Source organism: Rhinichthys klamathensis, unplaced genomic scaffold (assembly GCF_029890125.1).
Source record: "Rhinichthys klamathensis goyatoka isolate OS25496 unplaced genomic scaffold, OSU_Roscu_1.1 h1tg000110l_1, whole genome shotgun sequence".
Lineage (NCBI taxonomy): Eukaryota > Metazoa > Chordata > Actinopteri > Cypriniformes > Leuciscidae > Rhinichthys > Rhinichthys klamathensis.
In genome coordinates this window covers 899,041-920,565 of record NW_026606648.1, presented here as the reverse complement: position 1 = coordinate 920,565, position 21,525 = coordinate 899,041, and the positions used below count along the sequence as shown (strand labels likewise).

Sequence of the window (21,525 nt, the reverse complement as noted above, 5' to 3'; positions counted from 1 at the left end):
GCACCGATAATAAAAAATGACTGTACGGCAGACTGTAGACGGACGTTTTCTAATTCCCAGCGAAAAGACAATATATAACCGGTCTTTAAGAACGTCTTGATCGACTGGGATACAACCACTCTCCTTGCCTCCCTCTCCGTCTTTTCCTGGCATTTCTGGTAGCCTGATTTATGTTTTATTTTCCCCGACATTTTTCAGTCAGTCAGTCTCCTGCTCTTCCACCAAGTTCATCGTTAACTTCAGGATGCCGCCTCAACTCTGATTGGTTCTGTTCACGAGCTGGGGTGGGACTTACAATTTTATTGGGTCCATCTGATGTTTGTCACTGACTCTGACTGAATAATTAATAAATACTTTAGGTCGGACTAAACCATTTTTATGGAGGTAAGAGAAGCAGATATTTGGAAAAATATTTACCCAAATTGCACGTTTTTGTGGTTTTCATTTAAATCTCAGGCATACAACTAATATAAATATTAGAATTATTCATACAACAGGGGCCTAAATAGTATAACTGCTGGATTTTGTGGGGCCCCCTGGGCAGCGGGGGCCCCTATAATTGTCACCACCTTTCACCCCACTAGCGACGGCCCTGGCCCTACCATGCATGAAATATAATGATTTTATACCACACTTTCTAAGATATAAAGGCATCTATAAACATCCAAAGCAGCTTTACAAATTAGTGCAATACAACTAGTGAACCAGCAATAGTAAGCAAAAACTCCATAAAAGACACAAAACAAATACAACTATATTCTAATCTAATAAGCCTATATTTATGTTGCAAGGAATGAGAGCATGAACATTTAGTAAAATAAAATCCACAAAAAAAAAAAGCATTTATTTAAACTGTCAAATTGTTTACGTACGATAAGCACCTTGGATCCTAGTTTGAAAAGGTCTCGATTAGACCGTTTCAACAAACATTACCGCTCCTGGCCTGTTGGGGGCAGTGAATCTCCAGATTGTCACGTCACCTGTTAGTAGACAAAAAACAGTTGTAGCAACAATGTTTTATTTTTATTTTTGTGTAGTTTTTCCCTGGAATAAAATTTTATAATTCTATGCTGACCTGTTTAATGTCCTACCCAGTGTGTCGGAATGTACCCATTAAAATAAACCAGATGAGAATGTGTCCTGTGTCAACATTCTTTGGTGTAAGTAGTGCTTGGTTGGCACATGCGCGTGCGCGGCTGGTTACCTTGACAGCGAGATGCCGGAAGAGAAAGACTGAATGAATAACAATTTGAGAAGCACTTAAACACGTTTCAGAAGAAATACGAATTATGTCTTCGCAATCCGTGAAGACTAAGAAGCAAGATGCTGAGAAACACTCAATTATTACATCAAAATCCATGTCCAGGTTGTTTGTTACTTTTCTTGGTTATTTCGCACCATTAATGCCTCTGCACTACAGATTACAGAACTCTGCTAGACCGTTGTGTTTCATATTCTCAGCAGACAAACAAAAATGGCTGTACAACACCCATCAGTCCACAGAATGGCATCCAAACGCAGAGTAAAGGCTTGTGGAAACTCCTTAGAAAGGCAAGTTTTGCGAGTAGGTAACTTTATGATTTGTATGATCCGAGCAAGTGATCCTAAAGTATTTGATGTTTGTTTAAACTAACTGTTTAATTAGTTAAATGTTTTTTTTTTAATGTGTATTTGCTTGTTTTGTTTGTTGTTAAATAAGTTGCCTCTGAAATTCATAATTAAACTGCTTATAGGCCTATCTATCTATCTATCTATCTATCTATCTATCTATCTATCTATCTATCTATCTATCTATCTATCTATCTATCTATCTATCTATCTATCTATCTATCTATCTATCTATCTATCTATCTATCTATCTATCTATCTTTTGTTTAATCTGACTTAAAATAGGATGCCGCCAGAGATCATTCTCAGGATTCTCTCATACTTGGATGCTGGGTCTGTTTTCTGCATTAGTTTTGTCAACAAGTTCTTCCATGAACTATCAAACAACAAGTGAGTGATTTTGTTTTTCTTCAGACCATTTATTTAATTTATGTTTCTTTTTTTTGTCTCTTTTAAAGCAGAAAGATTAAAATCATTTTCTTCTCATTCTGATGTCCCTGCAGTTCTATGTGGTATCAGTTTTACATACGTGAACATGCCAAAAAGAAGAAAGCCAACCAAGAAGGTCATATAATACGTGATCTTGGCCTGGTAGGTGTGCAGGAGAGGCCAAAGGGATACTGGAGAAACACATTCTTCAAAGAAATTGCTGGCCTGAATGTGAACAAGTGGAGAAAAAAACTTCAACGCATCGACCCTTATTCAGGACTGCCGCGTCACACAGAGGAAGTCCTAAGGTTAGAGACTGTGGCTTTTATGTTTAGTTAGTTTATATGATTTTTCACGATTTTTCGACTAATTAAATGGGTTATAAATCTTAAAATCAGTGTCTCTTAATCCCTTTGACATTTTTTGGTTATTTTATCCTTCATTTAATACAACAATATCATTGGTTTGGCATGGTGACATGTAATCTGAATGTTTCTATATATAAATTTGCACGCATAAACTAAGTTTAGTTGCAGTTTATAGTTTCTGCGTTTCTAGTTGTTTTGATTTCTTCCTTTCAACTGCCTTTCTGTATATCCCTACATTTAGTAATATGCAACAAGACTTTGTAGTCAAAATAACGTCTTTGTTGTGACCTGATCTGTTGAAGATGGCATTTTCCCCATCAAATATATGTCAAGGTGTGTTTTTCCCTCCTGCAGTGTCTGGGCTTATTAAAGGTGAGTGTGAGAGTCAGCGTCTTAGATTTGCTCTGTGCTCCTGGGCGATGGGATACGGAAACACGCTTGATGATCTGCAGGCCACGGCATGCTGTTGTCTTAACCTCTGATTAGAGCTGCCGGGCCACTCAATTTTTCGACTCAAAGAGCGTGCGGCATACAGGGGGAATGAAAATAATTGTGGTCCCCTCAGAAGGCTGGGTGAATTGTAAAAATAAATTGCTTGGCCTCTACCTCTTGCCCAGACAAATCCCCATAGGTTCCTCAGTTACAAAGACACTGGAGGATGAGATTTACTTCGGTAATAATCATCTCCACTGACTTTCAGACACAAACAACAGCTATTAATCTCTCTGGGACTCTGCTTGTATCTTGTTTTACAGCATTAATTGATATCATATGGTGCCAGTGCCCACACATGATGCATCATATTAAGTATTTCCCCAATCTAATGCCCTGTTTCTTTCTGAATTAATGTCATTCATTGCTTGTATATTGCCAAACAAATATTTCCCCGCTCTTAATTAGGTTAATGACACTAATAAAATAAACAAATAATCAGAATTTTTTTCAGTATCCTTTAGCTTTCATGTTTCAGTATTATCACAGTTTTGATTCTCAAGTAAATGTATATATTTTTTAAGGATCCTCAGGATTTGTTTACAGGAAAACTAGATACAGCTTAATTATTATTATTATTATTATTATTATTTAAGCAGCTTTGGATTCTCCACCTTATTTAAATGTATTTTTATTTTCTATTTAAATTTAACATCTTTAAAATTAGTCAAATTGACTTAAAATTGTAATATTAGTTTTACATATATTAACGTTTTATATATTAAAAGTAAAAAAATTAACCATTGGCAACATTTTATTCACTAAAATGTATTAGATTTTTTGCTTTTTACTGGCTTAATAAATGCACTTAATAATAAACAATTCAAAATGTATTATCTCAAATAGACCTGCATGATTCTGGATAAATTGAGAATCATGATTTTATTTTTATAGGGATCACGATTCTCCCACTTTTCTGAATATACAACTAAACGAAATAACATGTAATTAGAAGTTCTGAAAAATGTTAATTGCTGCAGTCTGTTTAAAAATGTTTAAAGGGGTCATCGGATGCCCATTTTACCCAAGTTGGTATGATTCTTTAGGGTCTTCATGTAAAGTTTGTAACATACTTTGGTTAAAATTCCTCAATGGTTGTGTAAAACAATACTCTTTTTACCTCCTCAAAAACAGCTCTGTTCACAGCGACCCGTTTCGGTGCATGTCTCTTTAAATGATAATGAGCAGTGTTTATATCGAACTATAAACTTTTATCCCAGTACTTCTGTGGTTCATTTGAATTATTGTAAGACAGAAATAATCAAACTGTGTGTTTGAAAAGATTGTTTGTGAAGCTGTTTCATACCTACATGACAACTGCTCTCTCTGGGTCAGCGGCGGCACCAATGGAGATCTGAATGTTCCGGTATAAGTTTGTCAAAGGTTTAATAGATACAGTATAGCGAATAGTAGTCATTTAGGAATAAGATCATGTGGGTCGATTTTGATTTCTTTCAACGATTATTCGTTCAGCTCTAATCTCAAGACAATGTTATCTTTTAGTGTAATATTTCAACATTATACATTTTTTGTAGTAAAAAAAAAGTCCATCTTCAAGTGATGTTCAAGGTTTTTTTTTACAGGAAAACAAGAATAAATACACAGATTAAACATTACTTTTGTCAGCTTAGCCCTCTCGTTTATTGATAGGTTTTATGTATTTACGTTTCAAGTTTTTATCTTGAATAATTCCCCACTTCTTCTACTTCAAAAAAGGCATTGCCCTTAAATGCTCTGAGAGCAGAGGTGTCAGATGGGGTTTGTGTCATGTGTGTCTGGCAGGAGTCTGTGCATTACATGGGAGATCACAGTGACTGATGGGAGAGGACGGCGGAGCACCTTTGAGCAGTCTCATGCCTTCTTCAGCAGTACGGCTGTTTTTGTGTTCTGGGGCGCTGTCAGTTGGCCTTCTTTCAACCAGCTCACCTCGCTTGAGCTTTGTGGAGTGTCGCGGGTGCCCCTCCATTGTCCTGCTCCCTACAGGTGGGGTAAATGCCAAAAATACAAAGATACACCTTTTTTTCCAACTTAAGTGAGTGATGTAGTTGCTTCCATCTTGTGTCTTTCAGGCCGGGCTGGAAATCGGTTATGTCCAAAATAAAGCTTCAAGGAGAACACAGCGAGTTGTGTGTTGCAGACAAGATTGTCAAGATGCTATATGTTGGACAGGGCGTCACTTTGGGATTCTGGCAGGTATTTTCCAATTCTAGAATTGAGTACATTGTGGAACAAACATACATTTTGTCCAGTGGCTGAGTGCCAATCAAATGTATTTTTTGTTCAGGCATATCTTTTCTTGCCTTATCTATTTGTCTTGATGTTTTGACATTTTGGATGATCTCTTTATAATACTTTTAATCTATGAATTGATTAAAAGGGATAGATTAAAAGGCTTTTAATTTAAAAAAAAAATTTCATTTCTAATAAATGCAGTTTTTTCTAATCATTTCTAATAATTAAATAATCTTGAGAAAAAAAAAAATGTTTCATGATTTCCACACAAATATCAAGCATCACAACTGTTTTAAACATTTATAATAAGAAATGTTTCCTAAACATTAAGTGAGCATATTAAAATCTTGACACCGAAGACTAGAGTGATGATGCTGAAAATTCAGGATTTCCATCACAGAAATAAATATACACTCACCGGCCACTTTATTAGGTACCCCATGCTAGTAACGGGTTGGACCCCCTTTTGCCTTCAGAACTGCCTCAATTCTTCGTGGCATAGATTCAACAAGGTGCTGGAAGCATTCCTCAGGGAGTTTGGTCCATATTGACATGATGGCATCACACAGTTGCCGCAGATTTGTCGGCTGCACATCCATGATGCGAATCTCCCGTTCCACCACATCCCAAAGATGCTCTATTGGGTTGAGATCTGGTGACTGTGGAGGCCATTTTAGTACAGTGAACTCATTGTAATGTTCAAGAAACCAATTTGAAATGATTAGAGCTTTGTAACATGGTGGAAGTAGCCATCAGAAGATGGGTACATGGTGGCCATAAAGGGATGGACATGGTCAGAAACAATGCTCAGGTAGGCCGTGGCATTTAAACGATGCCCAATTGGCACTAAGGGGCCTAAAGTGTGCCAGGAAAACATCCCCCACACCATTACACCACCACCACCAGCCTGCACAGTGGTAACAAGGCATGATGGTTCCATGTTCTCATTCTGTTTACGCCAAATTCTGACTCTAACATCTGAATGTCTCAACAGAAATCGAGACTCATCAGACCAGGCAACATTTTTCCAGTCTTCAACTGTTCAATTTTGGTGAGCTCTTGCAAATTGTAGCCTCTTTTTCCTATTTGTAGTGGAGATGAGTGGTACCCGGTGGAGTCTTCTGCTGTTGTAGCCCATCCGCCTCAAGGTTGTGCGTGTTGTGGCTTCACAAATGCTTTGCTGCATACCTCGGTTGTAACGAGTGGTTATTTCAGTCACTGTTGCCCTTCTATCAGCTCGAACCAGTCTGGCCATTCTCCTCTGACCTCTGGCATCAACAAGGCATTTCCGCCCACAGAACTGCCGCTCACTGGATGTTTTTTCTTTTTCGGACCATTCTCTGTAAACCCTAGAGATGGTTGTGCGTGAAAATCCCAGTAGATTAGCAGTTTCTGAAATACTCAGACCAGCCCTTCTGGCACCAACAATCATGCCACGTTCAAAGTCATTTAAATCAACTTTCTTCCCCATACTGATGCTCGGTTTGAACTGCAGGAGATTGTCTTGACCATGTCTACATGCCTAAATGCACTGAGTTGCCGCCATGTGATTGGCTGCTTAGAAATTAAGTGTTAACGAGCAGTTGGACAGGTGTACCTAATAAAGTGGCCGGTGAGTGTATATTTTTTTAGTATTTTAAAAATAGGAAACAGATATATTACTGTTTTTACTGTATTTTCGATCGAATAAATGAAGCCTTGGTGAGTATAAGAGATTTCTTTCAAAAACATGTAAAAATCTTACCAACGCTACACTTACACTTTAAGTATATGTCATTATTATTATTATGAGGTAACACTTTACAATAAGGTTTATTAGTTACCATTAGTTAACAACATTAGTTAACATGAACTAAGAATGATACAGCATTTATTAATCTTAGTTAATATTAATTTCAACATTTACTAATACGTTATTAAAATCAAAGGTTGTATTTGTTAACATTAGTTAAATGCACTGTGAACTAACATGAACAAACAATGAACAGCTGTATTTTTATTAACTAACATTAACAAAGATTAATAAATACTGTAACAAATGTATTGCTCATGGTTAGTTAATGTTATTTAATACATTGTCTAATGTTAACTAATAAACCTTATTGTAAAGTGTTACCTATTATGATTATATTAATATTGTTAGCAGCAGGAGCAGGAGCAGCAGCAGCAGTAGTGGTAGTGGTAGTATTAATAATGTTTTTCTGTAATAATAATAATATTTCATTGATAATGCAACAACTCTGTGCTTCTTATACAGGACCAATGTGGAATTGCTTTTGTCATAGTGAACTTGCACAATCACAGACTTGTGGAAAGAAGTCTTCATGCGTCTAATAGGTATGCCTTTATTTCCTCTTATCGGTTTTCTCATTTGCATTTTTTTTTTTTCTGTGTTTTCAAAAGACTATTTGCATGATCCCCTTTTAATGGCATTGTCAAACCAAATACTTTTTGTAAAATTATTCTCAAACTTTGGTGTGTATTTCAATTTGCTGAATCCCTGTGGTCAATTTTTATTTTCTCTCCCTTTTTTAATCACAGATGTGTTTGTGTGAAATCAGAACCTAAATGTCAGTTATATATCACCGTCAGTATAGTTTGGTGGTGTAATAACTCCATCTTCTGGTGAATTTGGGCACTGTGTACAGCCCTGACTCATCAGTTCTTATACCGTCTCTATTACTGCCATTCTGTCGCTACAGTCCTTAGTGTGAAAAGATGCACTGACACCCACTTTGCAGTTAATGTCTTTCTTTTCCTTCCTTATCTCTCTTTCATACCGCTAGTCCATGTGCAGCAACCGGAGTCAGTGCTTTGTTTGATGATGTGGACCCGGAGTATGGTCTCCATGGATACACTGCTTACATTGAACTGCACAATACAGCGAGAGCCGTCATGTCTGACCGCTTTTCCCAGCTGTTTTGCAGGAGAGGTAAATTGTGCACTGTATAATAAGAAAAAAAGAGATCAAAGTCCAATTGATGATAAAAATGAATGATAACCTTATAAACACATGATTGAGCAGTTGGCAAATTCTACACTGAGATGACTTGACAGTTGATGGTACTATATGCTTGACAGTAGATGGCGCTAGATTCTCAAAAATATCTATGTTGTCCTGCTCTAAGCAAAATTGAGACAAAATTCAACAATTCAAAATAGTTTTTACCCTCCTGAAGTATCAGTTTTTCAACATGTATTGATGCTCAAATAGTATTCTTTACAAATATTTGATTAATTATGAAAATTTATGTATGGAAAAAAAAATGTTCACAATACTTTTCTTACAGTGTATATCACATATCTTCCTAATTACCATTCATTGATATATATTCATCCTAAAAAGGTATTCGTAAAGTTGAAATACTCAGGATTCTTTGAAAGCATCAAAGAATCCTGAAAAAACTCAAATATTAAGCAGCACAATTGTCTCAAACTAATTTGCCCTGTTTTGTAAATCTGGCCATATTTATTTTTGGGGTCACTGTAAATCTTATCTTTGGTAACGAAGTACCATAGTGCATAATACCTCTGTTTTACTCTCCAGATCAGATTTCTGATGGTTATCTACCACTGGAAGTGATCAGTGAGAATAACAGATCCCTAAATACTCATCTGGTTGGAGATGTTAGCTTGCCTTGGAGGACTGAAGCTTTACATGGAACTATCAAGGTACAGTATCACCACACTTTTTTTTAATTCACAGTACTTTATTTCAAAACTTATGTACGGATTTTCATGGTCTAATTGGTGTCTCCAGGACTGTTGCATGATCAACCTCACTCTATGGGATGAAGCCAAGCAGCCTTTTTGGTGTGTGAGTGCACCTGTTGTCATGACCAAAGCAAATCAGGACACGGTATCGTACGATTATGATGGCGAGAGATTCTCCATCCTATACCAAGACTCAGAGGGGAGGGTGGAGATGAGGCTGAAGCAGATGGAGTATAAGGAACAGTATTTTTTGGTTAATCTAATGATTTACATTTCTATCGCCAAAGTGAATAAGCACTTTGGGAGAGATTACTGAAGCCTTCACATGCCATTTCTCGTTGGCCGTTGTACTATATTTGACTTAAGAACAAGCAGGGCAGCTGCAAACTAGTCAGTAATTTAAGTCAGTAATAACAATTTATGTACATTTTTTTTGACTAAATGTTTCTACTCTATCACCAAACATTTGAATCTACATTTTCACGTATCATTACATTTTAAGGATATAAAAATCAGCTTGTCACATAAAGAGAGGTTTTCATGTCAAGTCAGATAACATTTAGATAATAGAAAAAAAAAAAAAAAAATCTAGCATGGAATCAAGAGCTAAAGAATAAAAAGGGACCTTTAAGCTGGATTTAAAAGTGCCAGTGGAGGAGGAGGAGGATCTGATGTGAGCAGGGAAGCCGTTCCAGAACTGAGAAATCTCCTTTACAGCATGAGTGGGACAGAAGGAAGCTGATTGCATGACCTGGGGGCAGAGTATTATGGAAGCTTGTTTTAACCACTGAATACAAAAATAAACAAAGGTAATAGTGACTTTTTTTATCTCACTTTTCTCTTGCAATTGCAAGTTTATTTCTTGCAATTCTGACTTTTTTTTTCTCACAACTGCAAGGTTTGTCTCAATTCTGAGAAAAAAATTGAGAATTGAGAGGTTAAAATTCAGAATTGCAAGAAATAAACTCGTAATTGCAAAAAAAAATCTGAATTTTGATATATAAACTCGTAAGTGCGAGAAAGAAAATCAGATTTGTGAGACATAAACCCGCAATTGCGAGATAAAAAAAAGTCAGAATTGTGAGACATAAACTCGCAATTGCAAGTTATAAAGTCCAAATTGAGATATAAACTCATACTTGTGAGTTATTTTTTATAATTTTTCCTCGCAATTACGAGTTTATTTCTTGCAATTTAATAGTGAGTTTAATTCTGACTTTTTAAACCCGCAATTGTTACTTTTTTTTCTCAGAATTGCGAGATATATACTTATAAGAACATTTTTTATATATATATTAAATAACTTTTTTCTTGCTACTGTGTTTATTTCTCGCAATTCTTACTTTTTCTCTCGCAATTGTGAGTTTATATCTCACAATTCGGACTTTATAACTTGCAATTGCAAGTTTATGTTTCACAATTTGGAGAAAAAAGTGAGAATTACAAGGTTAAAAAGTCAGAATTGCAATTCTGACTTTATAACTCGCAATTGAGTTTAATTCTGACTTTTTAACCTTGTAATTCTCACTTTTTTTCTCCAAATTGTGAAACATAAACTTGCAAGCAATTGTGAGTTATAAAGTCAGAATTGCAAGACATAAACTCGTAATTTCGAGAGATAAACTCACAAATCTTTTCTCACAATTCTGACTTTTTTCTTGCTATGGTGGATATAAACAAAAAAAGTCTCAATTACTTTTTTATTGTTTATAGATATAAACTCATACTTGTGAGTTATAAAACATTAAAAATATTATAAAATTCTTCGCAATTGTGATTTTATATCACAATTGAGTTTTTTGCAATTGTGAGTTATGAAGTCAGAATGGCGAGATATAAACTCACACTACTGAAAAAAAGTCATAATTGTGAGATTAAAAGGGTCACAATTACTTTTTTATTGTTTAATGCATGGCGGAAACAAGTTTTTATAGAGTATGGATGAAGGAGTTTACAAATATATTGTGGAGAAAGACCGGGCATTCTTTATAACTAAAAGCGAAATCTTAAAATCAATTTTGATTCTATTTGTAATATGTAATTGGATTCTAATAGAGGAGATATATAAATGGCATGTTCTGAACCATCTGGAGATGAGATTGAGACAGGCGTGCATACATATAATTACAGTAATCTAGGCCAAGTCCTTTTGTGAAATAAACTCTTTTAGCTGCAGATCTGAGCTGCAAGACGATTAATGATGAAAACGAATGTGCTTGTCAAAATTCATTGATGATCAAAAATGACAAATTGGTGGATGACTGGTTACAGAAAATAATGATGGAAGCCGGAGAACTTAAAATAGCAAATTTAGTTATTTTAAATGGTAAAAAGTAAAACCCATGAACAATTAAACAGGTTTCCTAATTTGAATTGAACAATAAACTGTATATAGAGTTAATGTCCTTGTCACCTAGTCATAAGTGGATGTATCTTATTAAAACGTTTTGTATTGACATAGTCAATTTGGTTTATTATAGTGATGTTGATCAGTGTTTGTTTGTATGTTTATTCATGAGCATGTCAAAACCAAAGGCACTGAATCCATTTAATTTGATTTTCCATTTAATCTTCATCAGGAATGACATGTTTTTTCTCCATTACACTTATTTCTAAATTACATAATGGATAGTTATGTTCGGTCCTGCATTAGTCTACTGGCAGAGTGTTTCTTACCGTGGAGCATACCCGAATTCTTGTACGCCAGGCAGTTGATTTCACTATATTATTCATAGGCAATAGACATTTCTATGCCCTAGAGGTAGATTATGTTCTTTTGTCAGCATCAAGTTACACTTTAAATCTCCGCTGCATTGTTTATGCAAATGTAATAGTCCATAAAATGTCTGTTGAAGTGCTTGACTTGAAGATGTATCATTCCATAACACCGAGGACAGTAAGTGCACGTAATGGAATTTTAGCGTGCGACTCCGTGAACAATATTTTGATTTCATAAGATGAAAACATGCTGTGACTTATATAGCGTAGCGATGTTCATTTGGCAGTAAAAGTCCCTGGAAATGATTGTATACTAATGTTGTTATTGTGCAGTCTCAGCATTCCTTGCATAAGACAGTTGGATTCGAGTGAGGTATAATCATGACATTGCTCTTTATTGCAGGCATTTGACACAATTCCAGAGTCAGAATAAAGTTTCGCTTAGATCAGTAATCAGAGGTGCATGTTATATGGTTGGCAGAAGAGACTGATGTAAAAAAAAAAAAAAAAAAAACCTGGATAGTGCTTTAATAAGATTGCCTAGCACTGTGTTTTTTTCCCCTCAGAGGTCAAGCTAACCTTGAAAACTACTTTTTTCCCCCAACATATTTTCTGTCGTGACTCTGATCCAAATCCATTCCCTCTAGGCTCAAATGAATTGGCTTCTTGTCATGACTGAGGCTGTATTAAAGGTTTGCCTGAAGGTTAATACCCCTTATGTTGCCCCAATATTTCAATGGTTTATTCTACCGCAGTAGATGAACAACAGTGCAATGCAGCTATTATAAAGCAGACCTGAGGCACATTTGAGTGTAGTAAAAACACTTTATTCATCCGGTAATATACTTTTTAAAAGTCGTAAAACACCTGCTAGATCTGTTAATCCATAAATGAGGCACAAACAATAACGTCTAATAATGAAAAAGGCAAGTGGATGCTATACTGTAGAAATGCCCTACAACACAATATGAAATAGTAATGGACTGTATTTGATTTACAGAGACCAGGATGGGTAATATTGAGTAAATAATTGTTGTGGTTGCTAAAATGTGATTGATTCATGAATGCTGGATATGCCTTCAGTGAGATTACAGGGAATATTTTTTTCTGTTTATAGATTATCTTATTGTTGTTCATTGCACAACTGAATTAGAAATAATTTAAAATAATTTAGAAATCCCATTAAATGACTGGCTGTTCAGAATAGCATACTCTCATCAGTACTGCAGTATATAATGTGCCCATATTCAACATTTCTGCAAAAATATGCAGTATACCTAACTTTCAGTCACATGTGAAGACATTTTTACACAAAATTGGTATCAAAATAAAAAAATGTAATTAACCACTAACTGGTTATTCATCTTTCCAGTAGATGGCAGACTAGTGAAATGAATTTCTGCTCTCATATAGACATTGAACCGCATCCATATTAATTTACAAATAAAATTTTTAGATATTGGTGAGCTGAGACTAGAAGACTGATGAAGTATTACTTATTACATTTTTGCATCAAGAGACTCTTCTAGGGACTTATAAAAAGAGGTGTGAAGATGTATGATTATAAAATTGTTTGAGATGCAAAACGAATAAAGTATAAATGATTAAAATGTGGTCAAAAAGCCATTTGTGACATTTGCAGATAAAACGATGCTTCCTGTTATTGTGTGCACAAAATCAGTTAGGAAGCAGATTACTAACTGAACTTTTTGTGATCTTTGGAATTAAAACTGCTGTCGGTTTAGCATTTAATGGCGTCTCTAATGACTGACCAGCTGAGACCTGCCCCCCCCCAAAAAAAGACAAAATAAATAAATAGTTATGCTTGAAATGAATTTGTGCAGCCTTTTAAGCCCACACAGTGTGATTTTTTTTTTTAATCACGTCATTTTATTAACATGCAGCTGAAAACTCCCAGTGGCATTTTGCAGCAACTTGGCGGTGTTCTCGCCCCCCTGATTAACATTTAACTCCGATCTGGCGGGACCTTGTTGCTACAATTAATTCTCTGTCATCCCAAACCGGGGTCACATACTAACGAGGCCGCAGCCTTCACTGTGTGACACAGCTCTGCACTGCCATTTAAACTAAGACATCCTTATACTGCTCATTTAGTAACACAATAATACTGAAATACATCTATAAATAACTCAATAGTTTGGTTGGCACGTAAGCCCCTCAATGCATTGCTATCTGTAGTTTTGACCAGAGTTTGGACTTTGACCTTCATGTTTAGTTAGGCCTACATACTAGCAAGACTGGAACTGGTTTGTTTTTCAACATCTGTACTGACTACATTGTAGAGCAGCGTGATTAATCATTAAAAGACGGTCTCGATTCAAACAACCACGTGGCCTTATTCCTGAATGACACTGATTCGACTATGTCTATTAAACTTTTGACATGTACGATCACAGCGGAACTGTGGCAACAAGTGACTAAAAAATATATTTGTCATTGAATCATTCAATGACAAAGATTCGTTAAAAAAACTCAGATTTCTCCAGTAATGAAATAAGTGAAGTCTTTATAAGTGAGTCATTGAATCATTCATTCAAACAAAAAAACAAACAAAAAAAATCCAAATTAATTAAACATTTTAAAAATATTTTTCAAAGATGACTCTTGTGCACTCCAAGGCTGAATTTCTGTGGTAAAAACAGTTATTTTGTCAAATGTTATTACATATTAAACCAATAATTTCCTATTTCAATATAGTTTAAAATATAATTTATTTCTGTGATGGCAAAACTGAATTTGCAGCATCATTACTCCCTTCAGTGTCACATGATCCTTCAGAAATCATTCCAATATGCTCATTTGGTGCTCAAGAAACATTTCTTATTATTAACAATGTTGAAAACATTTGTTATTCTTAATCTTTTTTTTTTTTTTTTTTTTTGAAACCATGATACTTTTTTCAAAATTATTTGATAAATAGAAAGGTCAAAAGAAGAGCATTTATTTGAAATAGAATGTTTTTATAACATTATTAGGGCCAGATTTACTAATCAGGGCAAATAAGCCTGAGAGCGCAATTCCAAAAAAGCGCCAAAGGGAGTGGAAAGTTCTGTGCGTGATCTACTGACGACGCGCAAATTACAAATAGAATAGAACATGGACGCAGCCGGATCATTTCCATAATGACAATGCAATCTTCCAAAAGCAGCGCAATTTTTTTTGGGCTGTAAATAATGGTCCAAATACCAGTATATGATTCAAAATCACCTTGCTGATTCATTTAAATATTCTCCCATACATTTTGCGTCTAAAAGGGAAACTCCTACAAATGCATATGCAATAAGGTCAGCCGCAAAAAGAACCCTGTCTACGCCTTTATAAATCCTGACTGAGTTTTTTAATGCCAAAAGAGGCTTTGCGCTGGCGCAGGCTGTTATTAAATCTGGCCCTTAATGTTTGACAGTTGAATGCATCCTTGCTGAATAAAAGGGTTAATTTCTTAAATCCTTACTGACCCCAAAACTTTTGTAAGGTCCGATGCTAATTAGGCCTAATGCTGGCTTAGGCCGGGTTAATATGAATTTAATTTTTTGCTTAAATGTACAATACTTTCTGAAAATTATTTCATTTGTACTGTATGTGGCTGACAAAAAAATAAAATTTGCTCTGCGTTGATAACAGACTTTGAGTGTAATCCGTCATGAAAGTTGGTTCATTTGATTTGAAAGCCGTTGTATTCATATGTCAATTCAGAAATGGAAAAAAAATACATCAATGTGATGACTTTGTTTCAGAAGTGTTTAAAAGCATTTAACTCCCATTTCTGTGTAATCCGTTCACAGTGATATTTAGGCATTTCTTTTATGTTTGTTTTTTAAGTTCACTTGGCCTCCCGTTGTTGGTCCTAAGAGTTCTCACAAGGGTGTCTTTGCTCCGGGCAAATTGTGAAAATCCAGTGAGTTTGCTGATGGAAAAGACTTTACGCTTTCTGCTCCGCTCAGGCCTGGAGATGCAGATATGTTGTCGGTGTAATGTGCATTATATGGATTGCAATAGCGAGACCCCTTGTCAAGTCGAGTTTTATTTAAATGGAGCTTTTCACAATAAATATTGTTCCAAAGCAGCTTTACAGAAAATAAAGCCTTCATACCCCAAGCCAAAGATGACTGTGTGGAAATGCATTCTTGCATTAAAAAATGGCTAGATGGAGTGCAAATGATTCAGACAGCAATGTAATAAGGATTCATTAAGGGCCAGACTTTAACACTTTTTGGCGGTAATAAACTACTGTCAGGATTTACTAAAGATATACAGTGAAAAATTGGTGATGAAAAGGTATGGACACATATGCATTTGTGGGAGATTCCCTTTCAAACGCGAAATTTGAGGCTTGCGGTCAGTTTAGTATGTGTGGCATTATTTAATGCCTTCACCCATTTTGCACTTGACATGGCTGTGTCTGTGTTCATTTGCGCGTTGTTAGTAGATCACCTGCAGGAATTTCCACTCCCATGGGATTGCAGTTGCACACTAATTTGCCCAGTTGTCAATGTCAACTGTGGCATCACTAAATGGCTAATTAAAAGAATATTCATGGATTTATATTTTTATATATGTACATTCTGTATGTTGATTGATTGATTGATTGATTGATTGCACAAACCCAGCCATTTGGTTTAAAATTTTAATTAAAAAATGTAAACCAACTCTTGGGTTTCACCCAATTTGACACAAACATAATTTTTTTTTGAGTGATTGGTTGATTGATTTGATTGATTAATTGACTGACTGGCTGACTGACTGAGGCCCCGTTTACACGTACATGGTTATTTTGAAAAATTGAGACATTTCCCTTCGTTTGTGCCCTTCGTTTACTCACAAATGGAGAATTCACCTCTGAAAACGATTCTTTCTAAAAACTCCGGCCAGAATGGAGATTTTGCAAAACTTTGTTTGCACGTTTGCATGTAAAATGAGAGAAACTGTTTTAGGCAGCCGACGTCACACTATGCAATAGAACTTGCACCTGCGCCAAAAGTGCGACCTATGTTTACATTTTCATTTGGCTATAGTGATCATGGATGTATTCAGAGTAGCAGTTGCATTTATGTTGGTGCAAATCCTTTTCGTCTGTTTGCATTTGCAAACACAGTCAGCTGCTGTCGAGGAGCAGAGACGAATGAGTGCTCTGAGGTCAGCTGTTGTTGCTATTTTCGGGATTCTGATTGGCTAATGTGGGCTTGAGCTTCTCGTTACACTTCCACCTACAGGTTTGGCATGCTCTTGACGGCATATATACACGGGTTCGTGCAAACGAACACTTTTCTGAAAACTAACAGGTGTGCACAATGTTATTTTTCAAAGCGGAGAGGGTGAAATGTCCGTTTATGAAAATAGCCGGCCACGTGTAAACCGACTGACTAACTGACTAATTGATTTGGTTGGTTGGTAGATTGACATGGCATAAAACAGCCAAATGAATACAAATAAAAATGGTGCAAACAAACTATGAGAACTCCTGTGTGAATGGCCACCTTAGATATTCAGTAGGTAGAACATACAAATTTGGATTTTTAATATTTTAGGACAGAACGGAAGTGAATATGATTTGCTCTGTTGATTGTTAGTTTTTCATATCTGTTTTGATAAAAGCTTTACCCGAGAGCAACTTGCCACCAGAGTTTATAGAACAATTGTTGTGTTGGTTCTTTTTCCTGTTGTTTTGGTGCAAAGGTTTGCGCCTGTGGCAAGCGCTCATTGATCTGTGTGAGTGCAGGGACACACATCATATCCTGGATTCCAGCTACTCTGGAGATTGCACCTTTGTTATGTGTCAGCGCGTGTTGCCATAGCTCCTTTTTCCCCTCCGCTGCCAATGAGGAATTTAATGGAAGTGTTGGTGGGCACGTCAGATTTATTGATGCTGTGGTCAGCTGGAATGCTCAGAAATGCTCCTGTTGTGTCTTTATTCGCTTTAGACTCCCGTTAGCAGTCGTTCATTATTCAGGGCCATGCATTGATGGCTAGCTTTGTGGTTTGGTGGCCTACTATGAACACACTATTCCCTCTGCTCACATTGTGGTGTTTACTAGTGTTATGAGCGAGGTTTTATGGCTCAGAGCTGATTTGTGTGCATTAGCTGAGCCAGAGCTTTATGGAAAATGTCCCAGCACTACTTTTTTATGGGTCAGATTGCTAAGCCTGGGAGACATCATCATCACACATTGAATAAACAAATCATGTTCGTATAATAATTCCTCTTTTAGTACAGCTAATGTGGAGGTATTTGATGCTCAAGTAAGCAGTGTTTATGGTAGAAGCGTATGTGAACAGTCTGCTCAGTATGTCTGCTTTGTTTATTCTGAGTCTGATGGTTATGTTCACTGAACAAATAGAGGAGAAAATGGTTTTAGTGAGGGCCATTTATTCGCCAGGTTCTTATTGTACAGTATGTAGAAGCCTGTCAGATCTGTGACCAAACAAGTGATGGCTGTTGTCATGACGATGGTCCTTCATACTGCATCATGTGATTAGATCATTTCCAGTGGAGGATACTCCTCAACAGTGGTGAAGGAAGCAGAGAAGAATCCATAGAAACTAGTTAAAATTCAAATATTCAACAGCATAAAAGTAGTAGAATATGTAGGGATCTATTATTAATTATTATTAATTTAAATAAAAATATAAATGATTTAAAATAAGTAATAATTTACATTTCCCTTGATAATAATAATAATAATAATAATTTGTTGCAAGCACAGGCACTAACTGTGCTTTGGTCCCTAATTTCCTGTAATTTTTCCATGTAATTACTATAATTGCTACTACTACTACTATTGTTGTTGTTATTGTTTGTATTATAGGAGATTTAATTTCCATCTGATACATTTCAGAATATTCAACAATTTACCAAAGCAAGAAAAATAGATTTTGAGCATGCTGTCACATTTCATCCAAACAAACCTAATTTATCATTCTCAGCTCCTGTAGAGCAGCGCTCATCTCTCACTAATGGTTTTCCCACCATTACAGATTGTAATAATCGTGAACACATTTTGATTTATATTATTTTTCCCCCCTGAAAAGCATGAAAATGCAGCATTGGCTGATATGCCTCGATTAGGTTTGGAGATTGAGGAAGTTGTCCATTTACTGAGACCATTTAGATGTTATTAGGTCTCTGGTAAGGGAGTCTGGTCCTAGAAAAATATAAAAGATCAGTTTCAGCACAGGATATGGGAATGTTGTGGTACTTGTGGGATGTTTTTTTTAATAATGCTCTGTGGTGTTTGAGCACTCCGTGCATAATGAGGAGACATCTCTGCTATGATGGTGATTGATTCTATCACACTCTGAGACCCTCAGCCCTGTCTCCACGCTGGATGATCAGTGAGGTTTTATATTAGCATGATGAATGACTTGCAGTTATGCACCTTGAGAGGTAATGTTCTTTTAACCTCGCTCAAGAGTTGTGCTGAACAGATAACAGCCGCCATATACCATGATTTAACGACTGTCACTACCAATGTGGGTAACATTTTAATAAGGAAAGAAGGTCACAACAAAATCCAGGTTGAAAATACTTTGTATGAAATATCTCCAGAATTAATATAAAAAAAAAAAAAATATATATATATATATTGTAATTAAAGGCACAGTGTGTAAGTTTCGCCTCTAGAGGTCTCTTATTCAAAACAATAACAAAGGCGTAGCTTGATGATGGCGTGAATGAGCGTGGAATCATGGGAGGTGGCGTCTTCACCAATGGAAAGCAATCCGACGGGCCTCAGGCAGAAATCATGTTCATGGATGAGCTAATGTATTAAAGTTACATTACCGTGGTATGAATCAGGGGGCCGAGAGCCTGGGACATTTTACTTTGCTGTTTTTACTATGCTTATATGCCGCAATCGGCAGCTGATGCTCCTTTCGTCTTGTTTTTTTAATGTTTATTTTACGATTAAAGGAACGTTTAATGTCCTCCCACTTCCCTGAGTTTGAACTTTGTTTTAACAACTTAAATTCACATTATGTTATTTCATTCTAATGAAATAGCCTCAAGAGCTGAATTACTGCTCATACAGGTCACTTTATTTGACAAATTGAAATTGTGGGGTAACGCAACGCTGTTTTACTTGGTGAAAACAATCATACCAATACTGTATTTGAGTGTTTTGAAAGTTATGTTTTAACGTTACTCTGTGCGTTCGCTCGATTGGTAGGAGAAACGTATTGCACATTGCAGTGCTAGATTGATATTAAAATTTAATATTAAAAGCTGGATGACTTGTATTGCTAATTGGGATGCAATCAATGGTGGAGAAAATGCTGTATTACTGTTACTACAAATAAAGCTCTATAACACGGATATGATGTCATGAACAGGCGACGCAATGACACGGACCATGACACTGGTTAAAATTACTCATTTCTATGGATTTAAACATTGTTGGGACATTATGGGATAATGTAAGTACAAGTAAATAAAAAAATCACTACAAATCAAATAAAGAATAAAAAAAAAAGAAAAAAAAAGTTGTTATTATTATTATTATTATTATTAATAAAAAATAATAAACCGTTAAATAAAAAGCAGAGTAGTAATATAGAGGTAATGTCAGTTATACTACTTTTTTTCTGGACTTTAGCAAGCTGTGGAGTGCATGTTGATTGTGAGGTCTACATTTGCTTAACATTGTAATGATTTTGGTACCATTTATTACAAAAACCATAACAGCTAAAGCTAAAAGCCATTTACTGGAACAAGCTCAAAGCAATTTAGCTAAACAATTTAGGAAATGCATTTTGGTAGACTTACATTAAAAAGGTAGTCAGGGATCTTTAGTGCTCAGCTCATAAGAAGTGGTTAGCTAATCGGCAGTCTCAGGCCATTTTTTGCTTTTGCTGAAGAACTTTAAACTTGTAATGTTATGTTTCGTTTTTAGAGTATTTGGTGACATTGAGCCATAGGTACCTAGAATATAGAAACAATGACCCAGCATATCTGTAGTCTGAGGGAGATGATTCCTCATTGGCCTTGACATGAATCTCGAGGACACGTCATCAGTTTTGTGAGCCACCTTGTATGGCTAAATAGAAACCATATCTCATTAGCCAATGTTACCCGAGACATGCAGGACAACATTCGTCAATGCCACGATCCTTTCTGCTAACTCTGCATTTCAAAAGTTACTGTAAACCTGTCTCACCTGCACTGGTGTCTTAATCAATCGGATTCGCCGATCAAAAGGGTCTGAGCATAGCCAGAGATAGCGGTTTGTTATTGTAGCAGGGATGCTATCAGTTTCCTACTATAGTGTGTTAGAATTGTAGCCTGTTGTATTGTACAACAGGTGATCATTCTATGGGTATATGATATACACTGTTTAAAAGTTTGGGGTTGGTAAGATTTTTAAAATGTTTTTTAAGAAAAGCATCTCTACTGCAATCTTTAGTGTCACATGATCCTTCAGAAATCATTCTAATATGTTGATTTGCTGCTCAAAAATTACTATTATTATCAATATTGGAAAGAGTTGTGCTGTCTGCTTAAAGGGATAGTTCACTTTGAAATTAATTTTTGGTATGTTTTAGCTTACCTCAAGGGCATCCAAGATGTAGGTGTCTTTGTTTCCGCAGTAGTTTCAATTTTGATATTTTTAGGTCAAACCGTTCTTGCCTGTCAGTCATATAATGCAGGTCCATGGTCACCACCTCAAAGAGCATGCACAGAGAAGTCCAAATTAAACATGATTTAATGACTCGTAAATGTAAGTACACATTGATGGCCTAAGACACGAAACGAGCGGTTTGTTTGAGAAAACGAACAGTATTTATTAGGGGTGGAACGGTACATGTATTCGTATCGAACCGAAACGGTACGGGCGTCACGGTTCGGTGCACGAATTTACACGGAGAATACACGGTATAAAAATAAATAAAACTGTAATGCTACGTTCACACCGGACGCGAATAGCGCGTCAGGCGCGAGTGATTTCAATGT

The 21,525-nt window shown here is 36.0% G+C and overlaps 2 protein-coding genes across 2 annotated transcripts in view; one reads left to right on the top strand and one right to left on the bottom strand.

The window, feature by feature from the left end:
- The window catches only part of cbln2b (cerebellin 2b precursor), a 449,384-nt gene that overhangs the window by 17,238 nt on the left and 410,621 nt on the right, over positions 1-21,525 (bottom strand). The window lies entirely within an intron of this gene.
- fbxo15 (F-box protein 15) lies at positions 1,258-9,225 on the top strand. Its single transcript, XM_056254088.1, has 10 exons — positions 1,258-1,366; positions 1,462-1,551; positions 1,894-1,998; positions 2,112-2,345; positions 4,680-4,880; positions 4,967-5,090; positions 7,387-7,466; positions 7,916-8,061; positions 8,677-8,801; positions 8,890-9,225. Exons 1-10 carry the CDS (start codon positions 1,290-1,292, stop codon positions 9,157-9,159), a joined length of 1,452 nt encoding a protein of 483 aa, XP_056110063.1. The 5' UTR covers positions 1,258-1,289; the 3' UTR covers positions 9,160-9,225.

Excerpts from the sequence above, each read along its gene's own strand:
- fbxo15 (XM_056254088.1), top strand. The coding sequence starts at position 1,290 with ATGTCTTCGCAATCCGTGAAGACTAAGAAGCAAGATGCTGAGAAACAC. Across the intron at positions 5,091-7,386 it reads TCACTTTGGGATTCTGGCAG|GACCAATGTGGAATTGCTTT; the intron begins GTATTTTCCAAT and ends CTTCTTATACAG. Across the intron at positions 7,467-7,915 it reads AGTCTTCATGCGTCTAATAG|TCCATGTGCAGCAACCGGAG; the intron begins GTATGCCTTTAT and ends TCATACCGCTAG.